The 21,740-nt window shown below is 36.1% G+C and overlaps 2 protein-coding genes across 3 annotated transcripts in view; both read right to left on the bottom strand.

Moving 5' to 3' along the window:
- Positions 1-10,424, bottom strand: part of LOC121414001 (cilia- and flagella-associated protein 47-like) — a 60,274-nt gene extending 49,850 nt beyond the window's left edge. For both annotated transcript variants that reach the window (XM_041607035.1, XM_041607036.1), the window contains exons 1-8: positions 10,156-10,424; positions 7,392-7,546; positions 6,563-6,770; positions 6,091-6,137; positions 2,935-3,163; positions 2,127-2,436; positions 1,324-1,604; positions 421-580 (exon numbers count right to left, since the gene is read on the bottom strand). In XM_041607035.1, the coding sequence (XP_041462969.1) occupies positions 421-580; positions 1,324-1,604; positions 2,127-2,436; positions 2,935-3,163; positions 6,091-6,137; positions 6,563-6,770; positions 7,392-7,546; positions 10,156-10,305 (1,540 nt within the window). In that variant the 5' untranslated portion in view covers positions 10,306-10,424. The remainder of the gene's footprint in view (positions 1-420; positions 581-1,323; positions 1,605-2,126; positions 2,437-2,934; positions 3,164-6,090; positions 6,138-6,562; positions 6,771-7,391; positions 7,547-10,155) is intronic.
- Positions 10,425-15,281: 4,857 nt separating this feature from the next.
- Positions 15,282-21,740, bottom strand: part of LOC121414000 (translocation protein SEC63 homolog) — a 39,724-nt gene continuing 33,265 nt past the window's right edge. Inside the window, exons 16-21 of the mRNA XM_041607034.1 lie at positions 20,893-20,976; positions 19,955-20,167; positions 18,707-18,774; positions 17,412-17,649; positions 17,061-17,162; positions 15,282-16,613 (exon numbers count right to left, since the gene is read on the bottom strand). Coding sequence (XP_041462968.1) covers positions 16,476-16,613; positions 17,061-17,162; positions 17,412-17,649; positions 18,707-18,774; positions 19,955-20,167; positions 20,893-20,976 — 843 coding nt within the window. The 3' untranslated portion in view covers positions 15,282-16,475. The remainder of the gene's footprint in view (positions 16,614-17,060; positions 17,163-17,411; positions 17,650-18,706; positions 18,775-19,954; positions 20,168-20,892; positions 20,977-21,740) is intronic.

Here is a 21,740-nt window from a genome sequence, read left to right as displayed (position 1 = left end):
ATGTGATGCAAACTGAAGAGCCTATCAAAAGAACTTATCGAAACTCATCACTTAATACATGGACACACAATCTTGCATCAATAACTTTACTGCTTTCAAAGGAAGTTATGATAGAAGTTTTGAAAAAATTACTACTAAAAAAAAACATCACAAGCTTTATCATTTTCAATATTTGATTTAATAAATTTAAAAGAAATATGATAAAGTTCATGAAATAAACAGTAAATGAATGAAGTAATCATTTTTTCCCTAGAAATAACTCTCTTTCTTATCTTAATGCTAGAGAAGTGATTTTTAATACGTTCCTTCAGCAAGGTTTCTTTTTCTGTTTCTTTTTGTTGATATTTATGATCAATCAGTCTGTAGTTTGTCATTCATTCATTTATTACTTTTCATATTAGCACATAATACTCAACATACCTGGATTGAATTTTGGTTCTTTCTTCTTGAATACAGCATTGCACGTTCCTTTGAGAGATACATGTAGATTGTGAATGGAGGCCTGGATGGTATTACTGGGTTGGATCCATCCATTTTCACCTTCGCTTTCATCAGCCAGTGATCCCAATACATCAATCATCTGAAATGATTGGGCATGAAGTGATGGTGATTAACAGCATTTTAAATTGGAGCCATGTATTTGGTTAATACTACTACTTCTACTAATAATAGGCATTTATATAGCACTATCTAAAAATTTTCTATTCGGAGGCGCATTGTTATTATTATTACCCCAGCTTTAGCTTGAGCTGCCTCTCAGCGCTCATGCATTCAAGGAATTAATCCTGCCGGATACCCATTCACCTCACCTGGGTCGAGTGCAGCATGATGTGGATAAATTTCTTGCTGAAGGAAATTACGCCATGGCTGGGATTCGAACCCACGACCCTCTGTTTCAAAGTCAGAAGACTTATTCACTGGGTCACAATGCTCCACCAAAGATAAAGACTAAAAAGAAGTTAGAATTCAATTTTCTGCTGGAAAATGGATTGTTGGGATTCATCAATGCACATGTTGTAACACAACTTCTATTGCAAAATTAACCAACAGAGTAAAGCAAAATTTGCTTATTTTCATTTTGTTGTATACTTTAATAATTTAAGCTTTGCAAAGGGGAAAAATGTGACTACATGAGTATGAAAACACATGGTTGGTACAGACTTGTTTGTATAAGTTAGCACGTGTCTTATTCCATTTTAGACAACCTTTACAACCACAGTATTATAATGCAATGATAATAAAAAAAACACATTTTAAGAAGTGACAAGTATAAAGGAAAAGATAGATACAGAAAGGTGTACATTACTGTAATTGATAGCATACCTGTTGTTTTTTGAAGGAGCCATACTGGTTTGGTTTGAATGAGAAGATGATATCCTGCGCCTCTCCTGGTTTGAGCTTGCCAAAGGAAGGAACGACAGAGAACTGCGCCACCGGCTGGAAGACGAACGAGACCGGTAGGATGGTAGACTCATTGCTCAGACTGCATAGTGTATCAATGTGCTCTCCTTGGGAACATTCCCCAAAGTCAAGATGGGTCTGAGGAGACAGACTAAGCAGGACTGGTAGTGCTGTGCCTGTGATGGCGACTTCCAATGTGGTTACTACGTAAGGGCCAAACAGATACAAATGAAACATGGTATTAAGGTAGCCATGGAAAGACAACAAGGCAGAAGAAGATATTACAAGCACTTGTTTTCACCTAAAGCAGTTGATGAGCATAAGTAATTTGTAAAGCAAGCAATGAGCTGCAACAATTTGTCAAAAAAAGAAGAAGTTGATATTGAAGTACAAGACATGTATCTTTTCTTTGAGTAAAATACTGCTATTGTAACTTGAAAATCTTTTTACAACTTTAAAAAAAAAAAATAAATCATTAAATGCATCGTCATGATAAAACTACATGAAGATACATTAGCAAAGATCTTTTCCAGTTAATGCAAGGTTTAGTAGCCCTATGATTTTGCGTAACATTCTCAAAGCAAATAGATTTAATTCTGACTCCTGACTATTTTCATATCTTTTACTCAATACTTGACCTAAAATTTCTGAAATATGACTTGTAATGATGATATTGTAAGCATATATAAAAAGAAACACATACAAATTTGAATACAAAACAATACCTTCATTCTCTCTGCAGTTATCGCTCTTCTCGCCATCACCAAAGCCGCTACTGCTTCCGACGACCGTGATGTTCATGTAGAGGGCAAAGTCCTGCCTTGGTGGTGGGCTAGACGTTCCCTTCCAACCTTGGCTTGACGAGTCATATCGGGGGCTGAAGCGAAAGTAGAGAGGGCACTTCTCGTAAGGTCTTAGCTGCCCCTGGTTGGGTAGGGTCTTGACCAGTGTACTGACTGGGCAGGTATTGGCCTTGACCTTGTCCAAACCTTTGGTGGCCAGGGTGGCCACAGTGGTCTTGGTGAGGTCAGTCCCCTGTGAATACAATGCAGAATAAATGACAAAGTAACTAATGGTACTGCTATATTCCATGCTTTCAACATTTTCTTCAAATTTCAAGGGTTTTCCATTAAGATTCTTCATAAGATTAACAAATATGACGCATCATTTGCATGATGTACTAAAGTTGTAGAGTGACTTACAGACAAAATTATAGAGAAAGATTTCCAAATGCATCAACTTGTCCCTCTATACCTACCAACTGCAAACACAGCAACATTGACATACAACCATTGAAATTACAAGAATCTGTTTGTAATTCACAAAAAACTATTCATACTGCTATCTGAGCTCCAAGATATATCTACTTTTCTTATTTCATTACACAAAGAGGCACAGTAATGAACAAGAGAAGGAAAACAAACAAAGCAAATGAAATACATGTAAAGAATCAATGACCCAATAAAAATGGCATTATAGTGGAAAAAACGAAAAATATAATACAAAATATTTCATTAAAAATGTTCAACTTACAGCTTCAGTACCCAAAGCATCTTCCTGCAGAACTGTCACAAAGTTGATAGGATCAGGACCATTGTTGTAGAGATAGGCCAGTCTCGTCTTATCCGTGCCATAGTAAGTGGATCCAAAGGGCACACATTGGATGTTATCACCAGACCGGGGGTCTATCAGCTCAAGGCATCTATCCACAACATTGGCTTTCAGTTTGAGGGTTGTAGCATCTTGAGCTTCGAGGGTCACACTGAAGAGAAGATGGAATGGGATTCAAGGAATTGTGACTTTTGAAGAAATTATACAGATGACATATGACTACGATGGACTCAGTCTTAAGGCTCTTAAGGCCACCGCACACCTTACGACCCGACCGGTCGCCGACTGGCTTGCGACTGGGTGAGGGGAGATGAATCGCAAGGCAGTCATAAGCCTCGACACCGCACACATTGCGATCTGATCTGCGACTCACGCATGCGCTTTTGCTTTTTAGTAAGCCTGAGTCGAATCGATTTTAAAATCGGTGTTCGATCGATGTCATCGAACACCGGTGCAGATTTTGCAAAATCGGTGCATCGAAAAAAAAAAAAAAAAATACGTCGGCCGGCCGATTCGTTTGGTTTACACAATCAATCATCAAAATATCAGTAATGTCCAACTTTACTACTACTTACTTGATTTCTATTGCCCCCAAAATGAAACCGAATGAGTAATTATGATGCTATTCACCATTAATTTGAAGTTTATTTCGATCATAGTTCGAGTCTTACTCGTCTGCTCGTGCCGAGATAATTTATGCACGATGAATTCATGAATGGAAGTCATGGCCATCGATCGTGCATGCGCAGTACTGTTCTTTAATCAAACCAGAAAATGGCCGGAAATTGACGCGATCAACGTAAAATAAATCTTGCTTTCATGAACAATATTAAAATCATGACCATAGAACATTATTTAATCGTAATATTTAACAATAATTTGCATATGATAATCATTAATATGAATTTAGAGCTTGATGTGAAACGTTTGTATTTCGTTTCAATTTTCAATGGCGGACATCTCATGACGATCGACTTGACTTGAGCTAGTGCACTTGTCTAAAAAAATAATCATCACGTCAGGATTGATTCTCGAACATTGTCTACATGCAAAAACTCTGTTCAAGTTCGTAATATCACCATATAATAACATTTTACATGACAAAACAGAGAAAATTGCGTTTGATATTTTTCCCCATCAATTTGAAGCTAGTTTGTGCCCAACTTTGGGCTCTGATTTCATGAATGGGAAAATATGTCATACGTCATCAAACACGCATGCGCATTGTGCTTATTTTCTCGGAGCTTGGTACTGGTGGGGACGTCCAGAGATGGAATAACAATAGAAATAATCCCAGTATTATTTCTTCCATATGAACATAACATACTTTGCTGACATCGTCAATATTCTTAGTATGACCATAAAATCTTGTTAAATCGTAATAATTTAGATGAATTTAGGGCTCGATTCGAAACATTCGTATTTATTTTGATCGCATGCTCATAATTGCGTCTAAAAAACTGGATTGTCATTATCAGGATTAATTCTCGAACATCGTCATAACTCATATTCCACAATCTTTCCTCACAATCGTTATATCAGCATTGAATAGCAATTCAAATGACCATCCAGAGAAAATTACGTATTTATTCCCATAAATTTATTTGGAGCTCATTTATTTGGATCCAACTACACAATCTCAGGCAAGTTACAGCGCTCTCCGTTGATTGCACTTGTTTGCTGGCGCTGACGCCAAGCACGCCTGTCGTTTCGGGAGAGTGAGTGTACGGAGCTGCGGACGGGGCTGGTGAATGGACTGCGAATGCTAGTCGACCGAAAATCATTCGGATCGACTCTGCGTGATTCATGTCTTTATTATTGTTTCATTTTGAACTTATATGTTGTCATCTGCAAATATCATTGTTGAAGATATTTTGGGAAGAATTCTGCTTTGGTCCCCGGCCTTTTTTGTGTGTTTTGTGATCATGGAAAATACAAACGGACTTTGCTCTGTCATCTGCTTGTGCAACGCTCACCCGGCCAACGCCAGCGCATACCGTCAGTGCGTAGTGCATATGCAAAGCGCATCGCATCGACGCAAAAACAAAAGACTAAATTTTCCCCGCCTTCAATATTCGATGCATCGATGTTCGATCGAATTAGAGCTGTCGAACACCGGTTTTCAAAATAATCGATATGACTCAGGCTTAATTTTTAGCATAGCATCTGAGAAATTGCGCTTACTACTGCATATGCGCGTTGTTTATCATAAAACGCGTTACGCAACTCTGCTGTCTGATTGGCTGGAGGTTGGATTGAGCTTGCGATCCAGTCATAAGGATTCGACATGTCAAATCCTTCCGATTTTCCTTGCGACTTAGTCTCTGACCGGTCTGCGATGCTCAAGCTGACAAGAGCTGTGACGTCACATCTCCCCTCACCCAGTCGCAAGCCAGTCGGCGACCGGTCGGGTCGTAAGGTGTGCGGTGGCCTTTAGACTAGCTAACCAGGCAAATTGTACATCAATTTAGAGGATACAATGAAAACAAAATTAGTAATTTGGCAACTGAATAAAATGAGGTGACCTTTCTCTATAAACTTCAGAATGCAAGAGTTGTTGGTCATACTTCTCTAAAAAGTTAATCGAACATTATATCAACATATAGATTGTGTTTCAGTGTACCTTATCAAAGTTGGAGGCCAACCTATTCCCAATTGAATCATGCAAAGTGTCTTTTCATCGCTAATCTCCATAATTCTACGACAAGATAATGGGGCTGTGGAAAAGCTGCATGATTTTTTTTTATAGCGTGATTCCTGCAAAACACATTTGAAATGCATCTTTCCTTTGGACCCACTGTTTTGTTGTGATGATGATGATGCACAGCATTTGTATAGCACCATATATCTGTCAGACGTTCAAAGGTGCATTGGAGGAGCCAGCCAATCTGGGTCGCCAAGAAGGGCGCGCACACAGAACTGTGACCCGCAGGTCTCTCCTCCCGATAACTGGTTGGGGAATGCAGGTGAACCACTGCACCAGGGTTTCCACCTACTCTTATTCGAATAGTGCAGAGGAAATTCATAAAATTTAATTATCTAAGTCATAGAACTAGAAGTATCAAAGGAAATACTTACTCTGCTTCTTCATTCAATTTCCCACTCTTCTTGGAAACAAATTCAATCTGAAAAGAACAATTTTGAAAATAAATGAAATATCATTGATGACTTTCACTGCTATAGCGCAATGCAGATTAAAACATTGAAATAAAAAGATGAAGATGATAATCATATTTTTACATGTTCTAATCTTTCACAATGTCATAACTGTTATACTGAACAGTTGTAATAACCACTTTTCCCTTCATTATTATTCCGAGTAAGATAAATACAGCTAATGTGCTACTGATTTAAATAAAACAATGACTTCACATAGCAATACTCTCTAATTTAAGCAAAGTGTAAGAAATATACATAGAATAATTGAACAAAACATACAAGTTATGGAGAACATCTAATGTAACCCCTTGTACCTAATTGAACCGGAACAAATTTGTCAGTGAAAATCATCCAAACTTGCTTCATGAAATTTTATCAAATTTTAACTTACCTTAATTGTCTGAACAGACTTGGGTTTGACGATGCCTTGCAATGGAAATATTGTGAACGGTTCACTGCCAGAGTATTTGATCTTGAACATGCCAGACAAAGAGCCATGGTTGTAGAGAGATATCTCCTTGCTTAATACCTTGCTGTTGCGAACCACAGTGCCAAAGTCAACTGGGCTCTCAAGTTCTAGCACCGGTTGGGGTGCATATCTGAAAATTAGATTGAAGACAGTGAATTCTGAGACAGGACACTGAAGAATGCGTATTCAATATCTACATCAAAGTACATGAACTGAAGTTGGCAGCTTTCCATTTGTGCATTTTATAAAGGCTGACACTGAAAGACTAAAAAAAAAAGGACATTTATAAAAGAGCAATCTAATCAGTTATATCAAGGGGATAACAAACAGCCTGACATAAATTTGAGGCATTTGGCATAAAAAAAACCAAATAATCTTCAAAGTGAAAGACATGTGTACACATATTCACACAGAATACAGTAAAATGAGAAAAGTCATTTACACAGTACAATTAAACTGAAGCTTTTCTTGCATCTATGCACATGTAGCTAGGGTTAATACAATGTATGCTTTATAACCAAATCTCAGCTCAGTTTGAAAGCTCTATGAGATGACACTGGGAGGAGTGGAGGGGAAGCTTCTTTTCTTTAAAAAGAGATGATTTTATCCACCAATATATATATTTTTAAATAGTCCTTGGAAACATAGAACATAATAGACCACATGTGGATTAATCCATCAATACATTTTACAAGAATTTCTCCTTATCAGAAATCATTATCAGAAAGATGTCGAGTCTGTTTGTACTTACGCTGACAGAGGGACTTCAATCACATCTTCATCTACCAAGAGAATCAGCCTATCTTGGTAATCTCCTACTTCATTTGATCGGTATTCAACCGAGGCTGTGACTTCTAACCCTGGTGCTACCGGTTTACCAGGGTTACTCACTATCAATTTGAAATTCTGAAAGTTAATAAACAGAACACAACAAATAGCAAAAAATAAACAAATACAAATATTAATTCATTTCAATCAATGCTGATAGTCCTCAGAAACCAAATCCATAAAATAGCATTGAAAAGGGTTAGGCCTACATTTCAGTCTAAAGGTATCAATGTTTTCTCCCCCCTGATAAATTGCTGAAATTTTAACTTCAATTGCTTTTTTGGTTTTGGATACTGTATTGTTTTTTTGTGGGGTTATATAAAATGAAGAATCCAAGGACTCTAAATTGCACTATGAACACATGTAATTGCCTCTGTACAACCCAAACAAGGTTGCTTTTTACAATATCATTATCAAAATAAATAAGTTGGCCTGGTTCAAATGGGAGAAAAATATTGAAGTTCAGGCACAATACATGGAGAGATATTCATTGAAAAATCAAAGTCAAAATGGTAGACAAATATTGAATTTCAGTCATGTTATGCAACATGCCAACAACCTACTATGGTGGAGTGACCTTAATTCGCATGTTACCTAATTTTGTGCACTGTCAAATATCTCTTTATCTAATTAATATCTTTAAAAAAATGATATCACCAACAGAAAAAGCGACCCAAAATTACTTAGTCTGGTAATTTTCTTGAATGTAAGGGTCTCAAATTGTGAGAATATTGACAAAACATCAGAGAATCAACATAAAGACAAGCAAGACTCAAGTTAGTCATGACATGATCAGTCTGACTTCACTTTTAATTTAAAGGCAAAGCCAAGCCCAAACTTCAGACTGATCATGGTGGAGTGACCTTAATTTGCACGTTACCTAATTTTGTGCACGGTCAAATATCTCTTTATCTAATTAATATCTTTAAAAAAATGATATCACCAACAGAAAAAGCGACCCAAAATTACTCAGTATGTTAATTTTCTTGAATGTAAGGGTCTCAAATTGTGAGAATATTGGCAAAACATCAGAGAATCAACATAAAGACAAGTCAAGACTCAAGTTAGTCATGACATGATCAGTCTGACTTCACTTTTAATTTAAAGGCAAAGCCAAGCCCAAACTTCAGACTGATCATGTCATGACTAAACTAAGTCTTGACTTGTCTTTGACTTTATGTATGGCAGTGAGTCCAAACTTCGCGGACGGTCATTATCTAAAAAACTAGCCAATATCCTTAAAATCTGACATCAGCGTGAAAAGCGACCTAAAATTACCCTTTGGTGAAAGTTTCTTTAGGATGAGTTCAGTATTCATGAAAATATTGGCAAAAGATCGGCAAATTTGTCACCGCTAGCGCCCGTTTTTAAGAAATCAACAAGCATCACGATATCACCATTTTGCAAGCAGAAATCATCAAAAATGTGAGTTAAATGTGGTAGGATGGGGGGTCGGGTGTCCGGACACTTTATCTTTTTGAAGCCTTCTTTTTTGTCTGTGGATTACACTAAAAATAAGAATCCATTACTTGTAATCATTATCTATTTTTTTGTTTATAATATTTCCCAGCATTTTGTACTAAAAATTGATGAAACTTCGCTTGTAAATTTTTCCAAATGACATTCTAAAATTGATTGTCCGGACACACAACAGAGCTACCAAGTCTCACGCATTGTGCGTGAGACTCACGCATTCAGGGTCCGTCTCACGATCTCACGCATGGCACCCATTTTTCTCACGCATCGGGACCCGACAGAAATAAAAGAGAAAAAGTAGCATTATTCGCCAGATTATACGACTGGCCGACCGCCTTCGCGTCTAGCCCGACACGCCAGACGAATCAAAAGTGCAGTCAGCGCACAGCGCTACGTGATACGATGAATAGCGTGCGTGCATCGCATGGTTTTGAAGCCCATATCTCATGCGCGCGCACCTTTTCGCAACGTACGAGTGTAAGTACTGGCCGCGCGCGCACAGAGACGTCGAGTCATGAAAATCTCACGCATTACATTTTTTTTAACTTGGCATCTCTGACACAACCCGTCCGGATACACAACAACTGGGTATACTAACCGATTCTATAGCATTTTGCCATCAATCTGATATAAATATTTCACTTTTTGAGCTTGAGTTTTTGTTTATATCTCCACAAAAGCTTTGGTGCGCGAAGTTAGGTCACACTTTTTCCGAACGGTTTCCAGCACAGCCCGCATTCGCTGATCAGAATAGAATTTTGAGATCGCGATACCGGCGAAACCCCTTGAACTACTTTACATTTTCGTCCATGATTTTATAGTTTACAATCTTGCCGTCAATGTGGTAACTATTTCTTGAATTGGTTTTGTATTCATTATGAATATTTTGTGAAAAAAAATTAAGCCTGATGAATATTTTTGAAAAGTGCGCGAAGTTTGGACACCCCGTCATAGATTTTCTTGAAAATTTTTATTGAGTCTAGAATCCTGGCCTGGCCTAGATTAGATCTATATAGATCTAGATCAATGCTCATATGAAATGGAATATTGAATAAATGCATGTTTAATTCTAAGACCAATTTTGGGTGGGAGACAGGATTCTTGGCTTCACATCTGGCTCGGCTCAATCAATCCGAGCCGAGACCCTCGCCCGTCATCTCGTCACTGCCATCAGCTCATCGTACGTTTCTACGCCTACGGCGCTGGCTTACATTTGTGCTGGGTCCGTGGAACTTGATCTGTCTGCTGCATTTGCTGATATTTTGAACAGTCACAGTCTGGCAATGCACGGTGTTTGCTTCTGCATCCAAAAATTCAACAACTGGAGGTATGATCCTCACACCAGCTATATCTCCATCCATTTTCAACCTTTCCTCATATAAATAATTGTTTTTTGGAATGTATTTACAGCTTTGTTTTACTCCTTTTTCTTCGTCCCGTACGCTGCCATTTTCGTTGCTACCAATCGTAACCAAGTAAATTCACACAGCCGTTGTCATTATTTATTTATTATCAAATATGAAAGAAACCAAAATTAATAATGACAATACAAAAAGTTAATTACACGGTGCTTTAATTATTTATAATTTTTGTTTTTTAAACGTTTAGAATGCTAAATTATTCAAATAAACGTAATAAAATCTACTTTATCAAAAACAAATTATAATAAACGACTTGACAATAGGCGAGATATGAAAGCACGTACGCCGCACCGTACGTACGTAAATAAGTGATTGAAACACCCGTGGATCCCCCTGTCACATGCTAGCTCTTGGTCAATGTTTGTCCTTTTTCTTCTCTTGCAGTTTTTTTTAACATTTGAACTTGTATGGAACTGTTTTTTCAAACATGATAATTTTTTCTCTGATGAAAATTTTTAACAGAATAGGCCTATTGAAAATAATAAAAAAATGTTGGTGAAAGTTTGAGGAAAATATCAATAACATAAAATGGTTTTGGGACTGTACCTTTAGTATAAAAGTATCGACAAACAAATAATTTCTTGCGCTCCTGAAAAAAAGTAGTCACCACTGTGACTGATGCATGATGAACATTAATTGAAATTAGGGTCTTAATTATAAGGGCCAGCTGCTCGTAAATGACGTCACAAATAAAAAAAAAATCGAAATTCCAATTACTTTCTTGCATGATCTTTGATAGATTTTCCTCAAACTTTCACCAATATCTTTTATTTTTCTTGTGCCTTAATTTATTTATTTTTTTCGTAAGGGTTTATTCACCCTTCAACTACATTCCTCTCTCTTTTTTTTTTTGGGGGGGGGAGAAGCATCACATACTTAGCCTTTTTTCATCAAATTCCCATTCTTGCTCTCACCACCACCATCAGCAGCATCAGCCATCCCCATCATCACCACCACCACATTATTACCATCATCCTCACCACCATTGCCATCGTCATCACCACCATCGCCATCACCACCACCATCATTCTTATTACTAACATCCCCATCTTCATCATCACCACCACCATTTTTCATCTTCATCATCATCATCATCATCATCATCATCATCATCATCATCATCATCATCTTCATCATCACAATCATCATCATCACCACCACCATCACCATCAGTTTATCATTATCACTGTTCTACCACTTCCTCCATCATCCTCATCCATGCCTCATGTTTTATAACAAATAATAACAGACACTGAAGTGAAGTGGATCGATGCATTCATGACATTTAATCAGTCAGATAGACAAAGAGAAATAGAGTAGGCAGTCCACAAATATATCTTAATCATCATGATAATAAAGCAATACCAAATGACAGGTACAAGTAAATGCCATCAGAAAAATCATGAAAATAGGAGGGGGATGAATTGCAATGGTGCAAATTTATCAAAGGACAAGTCCACCCCAACAAAAACTTGATTTTAATAAAAAGAGAAAAATTCAACAAGCATAACACTGAAAATTTCATCAAAATCGGATGTAAAATAAGAAAGTTATGGAATTTTAAAGTTTCGCTTATTGTCAACAAAATAGTTATATGAACGAGCCAGTTACATCCAAATGAGAGAGTTGATGACATCACTCACTCACTATTTCTTTTGTATTTTATGATATGAAATATGAAATATTTTTATTTTCTCATCATTGTCATGTGAAATGAAGTTTCATTCCTCCCTGAACACGTGGCATTCCATTATTTCAGCATTGTGCTTGTATGATTTTTCTTTATTGATTCAAATCAACATTTTTCTGAGGTGGACTTGACCTTTAACAAGTTATAGTCTGGAGGTACATCTGCATGTGTGCATTACTTTACTGTACATCTCATAGTACCGAGGGAAAAAGTTTATGATTATTTTGAATGCATACTTCTAGTGTGATTACACTTAAGTAATCATACAGAGGTTAGTTGATATTGCATACATTTAGTAAAAAAAAAAACTTAATACAGCCATATGAAATTCTTCTCTTATCCCCCTGTTTTAAATGAAACGAGAAAACATAACAAAAGCATACTCGCCCAAACAAGACTCAACAAGATAAAATTAGAACAAGCAATAAATATGAATTTTGAAGTGATACTTCTACATTTTACTTTTTGAAATTTTTGGAAGTCATACAAATGCACAATGACTAGAACTCATAAAACTAAATAAACAAAATATAATATTACCATTGAATATCATACCTTTGCTAATCCAAAACTAGAGATCTGTATTAAAGACAAATTAAATGATTTCTGTAAAACAATAAATATAAGTGCATGTTTGTATAATCTACCATTTTTCTTTAAGGAATTATTTCAATGTCTATTCACAGTTCAATCAATGTAATCATAGTAACTTTAAAAAGATACACGATGATTCAAAATCACCTATTCAATAATGATAGCATTGAATCAAAGTGATCATGAAACATCCGAAAAAAAATATAAATGTAAATGTTCACAATGACCATGCTGTCATTTTATGATCTATTCCATAAGATGCAAGAGGAGATATATGGAGAGACAACAACACAAAGGAAAATAACATCTGCAATATATTGTAGTGACTGAACACAAAATAGTGACATTTGTGATACACGCAGTGAATAATTCTTCATGGGCCCAGTTATAAGAAGCTTACTAATTGATCTATGGGAAATTTTATGCTTGATTGCATTGATCATTGTGTATAATCGACTGTACAAATCAACAATACAATCAAAGGCTAAGTTTTGTGATACAGCCCCTGCTGGTGCAACGAAACGTGCCTTCAGACACAGAAAAAATATGAAAACACAAATACTGCTTGAACAGAGATATAAATTTTCTGAAATAAACAAGAGAATGTACTATGTACAATGTCAATACAGTGTATATATCATCTTAAAAGTAGAGTGCTAGATACTTGTAGAACTGGGCCTGTTTTACATACTTAATAAACAACAGTCACAACTGCACTTCTTCTTTTTGTAGGCCTTACTTGGATACTATGAATAATTTGTACATGTCTACAGCATTCCATATCAAAAAGACAATTACTAAATTTGGTTTGCATATTTATTGAACAGATTTGGTGCTTGGAGGATATTGATACCGATTTTTATTATGGACATGGCAGGGAAAACTTCTTATGCTCTGGACCCTGTCTTACAAAGAGTTATGATAGATCTGATCAACCACAACTATGGAAAGCCAGCAACATCAATATCTAAAACACATGCTTATTCAAAATATTTTCTAGATGTGATGCAAAATCATACATTCATTGTTTTCTTGAAAATTCAGTGTGCTTCTTTTTGTTTACAAAGGGTAACATGTAAATTTCCTGGAGAGAAACTATTACATTGTTGGATTTCCATAAAGCTTAAGATGATCTGATCACTTGTAACTCTTTGTAAGGCGGGCACTAATGTCTGTTCCCTTTAATACATGAATCATAATTCTTATAAAACAATATCTTGTTTCGCAGTTCAGGGGAGCGTTTCATCAATATTTTCTTCTGACAAGTTGTCAGATCTAATATCTTTCCATGAGTTTGATTGGCTGAGAGGCACTGTTCCTATGGTAACTGTTGGATAAAATGGGACTTGTCGGATAAAACGTCCGACAAGTCCTTTCATGAAACGCCCCCCAGGTTGAAACCGTGCGAATGTGAATATAATTTTATCAACTAGAAAGTTCTCGCTTCATCAAGTGAAGTAGATTTCATCAATTAATTATCTAGTATTTCACTTCAAGCTTGTTGTGCATGTAGTCCCTTAAAATATAATTCACGTCTAGTTCCCAAACAAGACTTGAAACCCCCTTACAAGCCTACTACCATGTCTCTGAAAAAAAATCACAGGCCCAACTCTATAAGCACTATGAACTTAGAAATCTTTAGAGTAGGAAGATCCCACGTAATATAAACAGGATAAAAAGATTTGATTTCACAAAAAACACACAAAAATACAGGAACAGAAAAACCTCCCTCATAAATAATGCACTTTCATTCAGATGCACCTACACATACATGTATATGGAAATTTATTGAATCAGGCAAAAAAATAGCGAGTATGAGAATCTCTACCGAACAAAATAATGTTAATCCCCCTGATTGAGAGATAAGGATAAAAATCCCTTAACTTTACCTACAAAATCTTTAGCTTAATATATTACAACTATTTTTCAGGAATTGGACTTTTAGGAGTAGAAATATTTTGGAAGCAACATTGCATGCATAATTCTCATAAATGAGTTACCATTCTATTGATACTATCAATAAATTAATTTAGCGTAAAGACATGGTAACAATAATTTAAATTCTTAATTACTGAAAAACAAAAATGAACAGAGTTCCGTAACAAAGTGATATAATCCATTGAAATATTGAAATACAAGAAAATAACAAAGGAAACAAAAAACTGAGTGACACTAATCTAGTGCAATCATGAGACCAACAATTATAAAGAATGAAGAAGGTGCTCCATCTAAATCATCAATTAAACAAGGTATTAGCAACTCCATTTCTGTATTATGAAAAATTAATTTGAATCAAGCTTTAACTTATTGAAACTTTTAAAGAAAGCTCAATGAAATGCACATAAATAGATTTTCTTTTAATTTACCTTTTCACTCTTCATTTTCCACATTATGTTAAAGAAAATAGTGAAAAAATAATCAATTTCAAGAGATCCTTGGCTGAAGTTTATGGGGCAATAAAACGTATTATGAATAATAAGAATGTGTATGGTTGTTCATCTTTCATAAATATTTGATAGAGAATCTACTCACTGTGAATCGCAAGCACATATGACTTGAAATAAATGCTATCTTATCTGGGGGGAGACAGAGAGGTGAGAATGTTATTTATAACAATTTTTGGCCAAAATCAGGCATTTTAATTCTTGTTTAGCTGGAATCAAAAGTTCAAACAAATTAATTCATTATAGCTTTTAATACCAATATGTAATTTGACATCCTTTGACCGACAATAAACAATCTCTCCAGTGTGGACATAGTAAAACTGATGCATTAGCCCCAATCTTCAGCAAACATGTAACAGTGGAATCTTTACTTTACAAATTTGAATAGCATTTTTGGTCATAGGAGAAAAGCTCTCAACTAAGTAATGTACAGTCCTATGTAAAAATATGTTATACAAAAAACTTTATGCATAACAGTATTTCAAAAATGTAGAGCAAATTGCGATGCGATACCAGGAAAATTATTCCCTGTGCTTATACATCATCATTAGTTTGGAGTGCATTCATCAGGGAGAACATGAGGTAACATCTTCGGGGCCAATTTCATAAAAGACTTACCATTATGGTAATCACCATGGCAACAGGGCTCAGCAGCCAACCAACATCAAAGCTTCCATCATGGTTTTCACAACGGCAAGGTGGACATGATCAAAGCCTTCATGAAGTAATAAATTATTTTTAGTTCGGAGAGAATTCAAATCAGGAAGAATGATAGATGGTATTTTTGAGACCAATTTCATAAAGACTTACCATTGCGGTTATCACCATGGTAACAGGGCTCAGCTGCCGATCAAAATCATGGCTTCCTGGGAAGTTACCATTATAGCAAGGTTACCATGGTTCCATTGTAAAACAGCCTCATGGCTGAATAGGGATACTACCATGAATTAATAAATGTATCAAATCCACTCAAAACCATAATGTACATCTTTATGAAACAGTTCTCGGAATGATATTACACTATCTTTATATCAGAGAGAATCCAAATCAGTCAGGTCGCTTCTTGGAGGCCAATTTCATAAAAATACTTATCATTATGGTAAATACAATGGTAAGAAAGCTAGGCATCAATCAAACTCAAGATTTCCTGGTAGTTACCAAAATGACTATGTTACCACGGCTCCATTGTAAAAACAGTCTTGCAGCTACATAGAGCTACTACCATGAATAAATAAATCTAAACACATCCGTAATGGTCTTCTTTATGAAAATGACCCCAAGAGTGATAAGAAACCTTTCGTTTGGAGAGGATAACAATCGGGAAGAATGCATTGTGGCACCTCAGGACTGATCATAAAAACCATATTGAGAGTTCCTTGAATCTATTCGTCATCGCTTTCTTCATCGTCCGTGGTGTAATCAGAGACGGCACTGTCCTCCGCTTCGTCCTCCTTCTCATCATCAGAGATATCCCATTGAGGATGGTGTTCTTCAATCTTCTTAGCTTCCTTCACATCGACCTGATGGAAAAAGAGGCAGAGGGAATTTTTTTTTTAAATATAAAATTCTAATAGTGGTAATTCTACAGAATCAAACAAAATGACCAATAATAGATAGTAAGAGAAAATGGTTTCTTTAAATATAAAATTCTAGTTGTAGGGATTTTAAGAGAATCCAAGAAAATGACTACCACATATTTGTTTGTGTAAATTACATTATTAACAGCAATGATATATGACCACCAATGATAATAATTATCGTAAAAATATTGTCCAATACATCTGCTTGGGATTCAAATTTACAAAAAATAAACAAAGTATTGTCAAAAGGCAGGCAATTCCTTCAAATTAGCAGTGACCATGGCTAATAGTTGCTGAAAACTTCTAACACTGGTGATCCAGGTAATTAGCTAACATAAATTACAAAATTCAGTTATCAAAGGGTTAATCCACTGTTAATTGGCCTACCTTGATTGATTTGATGAAATCTAGGTCCAAATAGGAGTCAGAACGAACACACAGAGAGAACTGGTAGTTACCCTTGGACGGGGCACGGAATTGCAGTTGAACCTATCGATGCAAGACAGACGCAAATCAAGGGGGATGTAAGTGATTAGACAACTCACACAGAAAAGCTTACAATTTTCAATATTTAATACTTGACCGATTTTATGCTACATGCAACAGACTAACAAACCAATAGGAAAACTGGTCAATAAATTCTCTGCCGAACTTTGTTCAGGCAAGACAAAGAGAAGAAAAGAGACAGGAAAATGCAAAAAAAAAAAAAAATGCACAGAACACGAGATATATCTTTACCTCTTTCTTGTCTTTGAGATCATAGACCATTGCGGGTGATGTAATGAGCTTGTGTGATTTTCTATCGGCTATATACACCCACCACCACTCGTGCTTCACCTCTGGGAAATAAGGCGAATGAACCTCATGAGATTCTTTAGTGATGCCTTCTAAGACCTTCTCTTTCCTCGTCAACGTTGATTGGAGTTCATCCCACTCCTCCTCATCTTCCCCTGCATCCTCCATTCCATCTTCATCACTGAAAAAAAAAGTCAAAAATAATATGAAAAATAAAAATAGAAATATAACAACAATCGTACTTGTATATATTTATATACATGTAGGGCTTACCACCCACTTTATCATTAGTCTCTATTACGCTCTACAACAATAAAGAAATTACCCTGGCTTTAGAACTCATGTGTAATAGGCTTCTGCAATAACATCTTGCCAGGTCCCCCTTTTTCATCACCTGGGTTGAGTGCAGCACAATGTGAATAATATGGATGATTTTTTGAGCATGATTTAAAAAAACAACATCAAAGTCAAGTTAAAACATACATATGGTAGCTTTAATTTTACTCTTTAAAATCTCTGAAACCAACACAAAATTGAAATAAAATTGGCAGGCAAAATATATTCATTCGACCCAACCCCTTCTCAATTTTTAAATTTGATATTGCTGATTGACAAAAATGAATGAATTTGATTGATAATCCTACTGAACTTCCTTTTTCCAAATTGGAAAGATATATCACAACTTTGGAACAATTTTTTACTGGCGGAAGAATTAGGGCCGTTTTACTCCCTCAAGTGATGAATTTGACCCGTCAGGTGTAGTCTTCATAAATGCTGATTTATTTTTTAAATGAACCAGTCGAGGTACCCTTTTCTGGTCATATATGGAATGCCAGACATTTATCCTATCCAATGGTAGAAAACGTTCAACCCTCAAATTTCCTCCATATTTTTTATGAATTCTTTTTAAGTGCCACTTTAACATAAGAGCCTATGGGAAATGAATTAGGCCTGTGGTGCATATAATTTGTGTATTTATTTATTTATTGACTTTTGATTTTATTGAGAAGGATGGCAATCTATAAAACAGCCAATTACACTATACCAATGTGGAATTGCACATTAACCTATATCTTGTCAAGAAAAAAGAAAAGCATATCAAAATGCATTTCATAAAGTGTCATGTCAGCAATCATCACTTATAAATGTTGAAAGCTAACGAAATCCCTGATTGGCTGAGAGCAAATTTGTGACTGATATCATGGACAACATTGAGGGCTTCCCATGGTTTCACTTACCTCGCTGAGTTTTGGCTAATCTCCTCATCACTATCAACACCACTCCCATTCTCATCATCCTGGTCAACCTAAACAACAATGTAAGATGAGAAACAGAAGCATGTAAAACATCCTTATGCAATGCCACACGACAATATGAAATACTGAAACTGGCCTGCCTGTGTTGCATATGAAATATCCACAGCAGTTTTAATGTGACACAATATCATATATGACATACTGAAACTGGCCTGCCTGTGTTGCATATGAAATATCCACAGCAGTTTTAATGTGACACAATATCATATATGACATACTGAAACTGGCCTGCCTGTGTTGCATATGAAATATCCTCAGCAGTTTTAATGTGACACAAAATCATGTATGACATACTGATAATGGCTTGCCTGTGTTGCATATGAAATATCCTAAGCAGTTTTAATGTGACACAATATCGTATATGACATACTGAAACTGGCTTGCCTGTGCTGCATATGAAATATCCTCAGCAGTTTTAATGTGACACGATATCATACATGACATACTGAAACTGGCTTTCCTATGTTGCATATGAAACATCCTCAGCAGTTTTAATGTGACACAATATCATACATGACATACTGAAACTGGCTTGCCTATGTTGCATATGAAATATCCTAAGCAGTTTTAATGTGACACAATATCATATATGGCATAGTGAAACTGGCTTGCCTGTGCTGCATATGAAATATCCTCAGCAGTTTTAATGTGACACGATATCATATACATGTATGGCATACTGAAACTGGCTTGCCTGTGCTCCATATGAAATATCCTCATCAGTTTTAATGTGACACAATATCATATATATCATAGTGAAACTGGCTTGCCTGTGCTGCATATGAAATATCCTCAGCAGTTTTAATGTGACACGATATCATATACATGTATGGCATACTGAAACTGGCTTGCCTGTGCTCCATATGAAATATCCTCAGCAGTTTTAATGTGACACGATATCATATACATATACATGTATGGCATAGAGTTAAGATTGTAACAGAGTTTTTGGTTCAGAATAATGTAAAGATATGGATTAGGGTTTGTTTAGCTTTGGAGGCTACATGTAGGTTTTAAGTTCAGCTAAAAGTGATTATCCGTCAGAGCAACTGTCGCCAGAGGAAATTTCTTTTCCATTAACTTCTAAACAAACCATGAACAGTGTACATTATATATGATTAGCTCAAACCAGATGAAAAAAAACAATAATAAAGGAACCAGTATACTCACAGGTATGACTTCTAGATTATCATCATTAGTGCTGGTTTTAGATGGGGTGCTGTTAGCTGTAAGAGTGGCAGGCTTTGTGGCAGGTTTCTTTTGTTGTTGAGGTTGTTGCTTCTTGGGTTTTGGTTTGTTACCACCTCCACCCCCTTTCCCTTTCTTCTTTTTCTGCTGCTTCTCCCATACCTTTGGCTTGTTTTTGTTAACTGATGGAGAATCCTACATAAAGAATCAATTGATTAATTATCAACGATAATTACCATACATGACAGATAGAAGCAAATGTTCAGTGTAAATCAACAGGTTACTAAAAGGCAGATGATGCTAAATTTATATTGAATACAGGGATATATTGAATACACCCTACATTAATTGACAGGTTGATGGTACACATCTTGATGAACTTTGAGAAAGGGCAGCATTGAATGTTCTACAGATAAATGACACTACCGAAATGCCATTTTTGATCATTATCATCATCATCATCGTCGTCATGATCGCCACCATCATCACGATCATCATCATAATAAACATTGTCATCACCACCAACACATTACAACACCATCACAATCACCTTCAGCCTTTTCATCACCCTCCTCCTCCTCAGCACATCATGATTACAATCATCATCATCATAATCATCATCCCCACCACCATCATCATCATCATCATCATCACCATCATCATCATCATCACCACCACCATCCCAATCATCACAATAGTCTTACAAATTTTTTGTACATATAACTAGCATGAGTACCATAATAAAACAAGCGATAACACATTATTACATTATTATTCTCCCTCACATATCTGCTCAGAAAAAACAAACAAGCAAAAAACAAACAATCAAACAAGAAAGCATTTCTACAGCCCACATGTACAGTTGCATACAGTAAATGGAGACGCTGGAGAACTGCGATTCTTTCTCAGAATCCACTCACCTTTTCCTCTGTTTTTAAATCTTCCGTGTCACCTCCTGCTTCTAACGCGAGGTTACTACTGCCTATATCACCATCTGATTGTAACTGTAGAAGAAATTATAGAAAATATCGTCTTGAAATGATATTCAAATAAAGGATGGGGTGCAGGTGATCAGTATCTAAATCTACAGGGGTAGGGATGCTTCATACAGAATATAAGTCTAAAGTTAGAATGAAAGTGATCTATTCAGAGTCATGAAGAGTAATAGTAATAGATGGGATGTATAGGCCCGAATTCACAAAGATGGTTTTGAAAACCCACGGTTGAGTCCATGGTTTATGCAGATTTCCTGTATAAATTACGCTTGATTTACCGTGTATCGGGCGCTTGTAGAAAACATGTCCAATTTCGATGCGCGCTTTTGTCACAATGCGCCAAATTGATGCCTGTTACCATGGTTAGATATGCGATTTTATTCATGAGTCCACCGTTTGAAGAGTGGACTCATGAATAAAACAGTGGACTCAATAATAAAATAGTGTATCTAACCATGGTAACAGGCATCAATTTGGCGCACTGTGACAAAAGCGATCATCGGAATTTGACATTTTTTATACACGCGCCAGATACGCGCTAAATTAAGCGTAATTTATACAGGAAATCTGCATAAACCATGGACTCAACCGTGGGTTTTCAAAACCACCTTTGTGAATTTGGGCCAAAATGTGCCAGAGATCCACTCTGCAGAGTGCCAGAAGTACAACGAAAGAAGGAAGAGAGGAAAGGAGGTATACATATGCAATCATAAATTAAAGAACCTGACGAGTAATTGACAACATGAGTACGAAGTAATTAATTCAAAGGGCAA

This window comes from Lytechinus variegatus, chromosome 4 (genome assembly GCF_018143015.1).
Source record: "Lytechinus variegatus isolate NC3 chromosome 4, Lvar_3.0, whole genome shotgun sequence".
NCBI lineage: Eukaryota > Metazoa > Echinodermata > Echinoidea > Temnopleuroida > Toxopneustidae > Lytechinus > Lytechinus variegatus.
The sequence above is the reverse complement of the archived record's forward strand: the minus strand, read 5'-3'. Positions and strand labels throughout refer to the sequence as shown.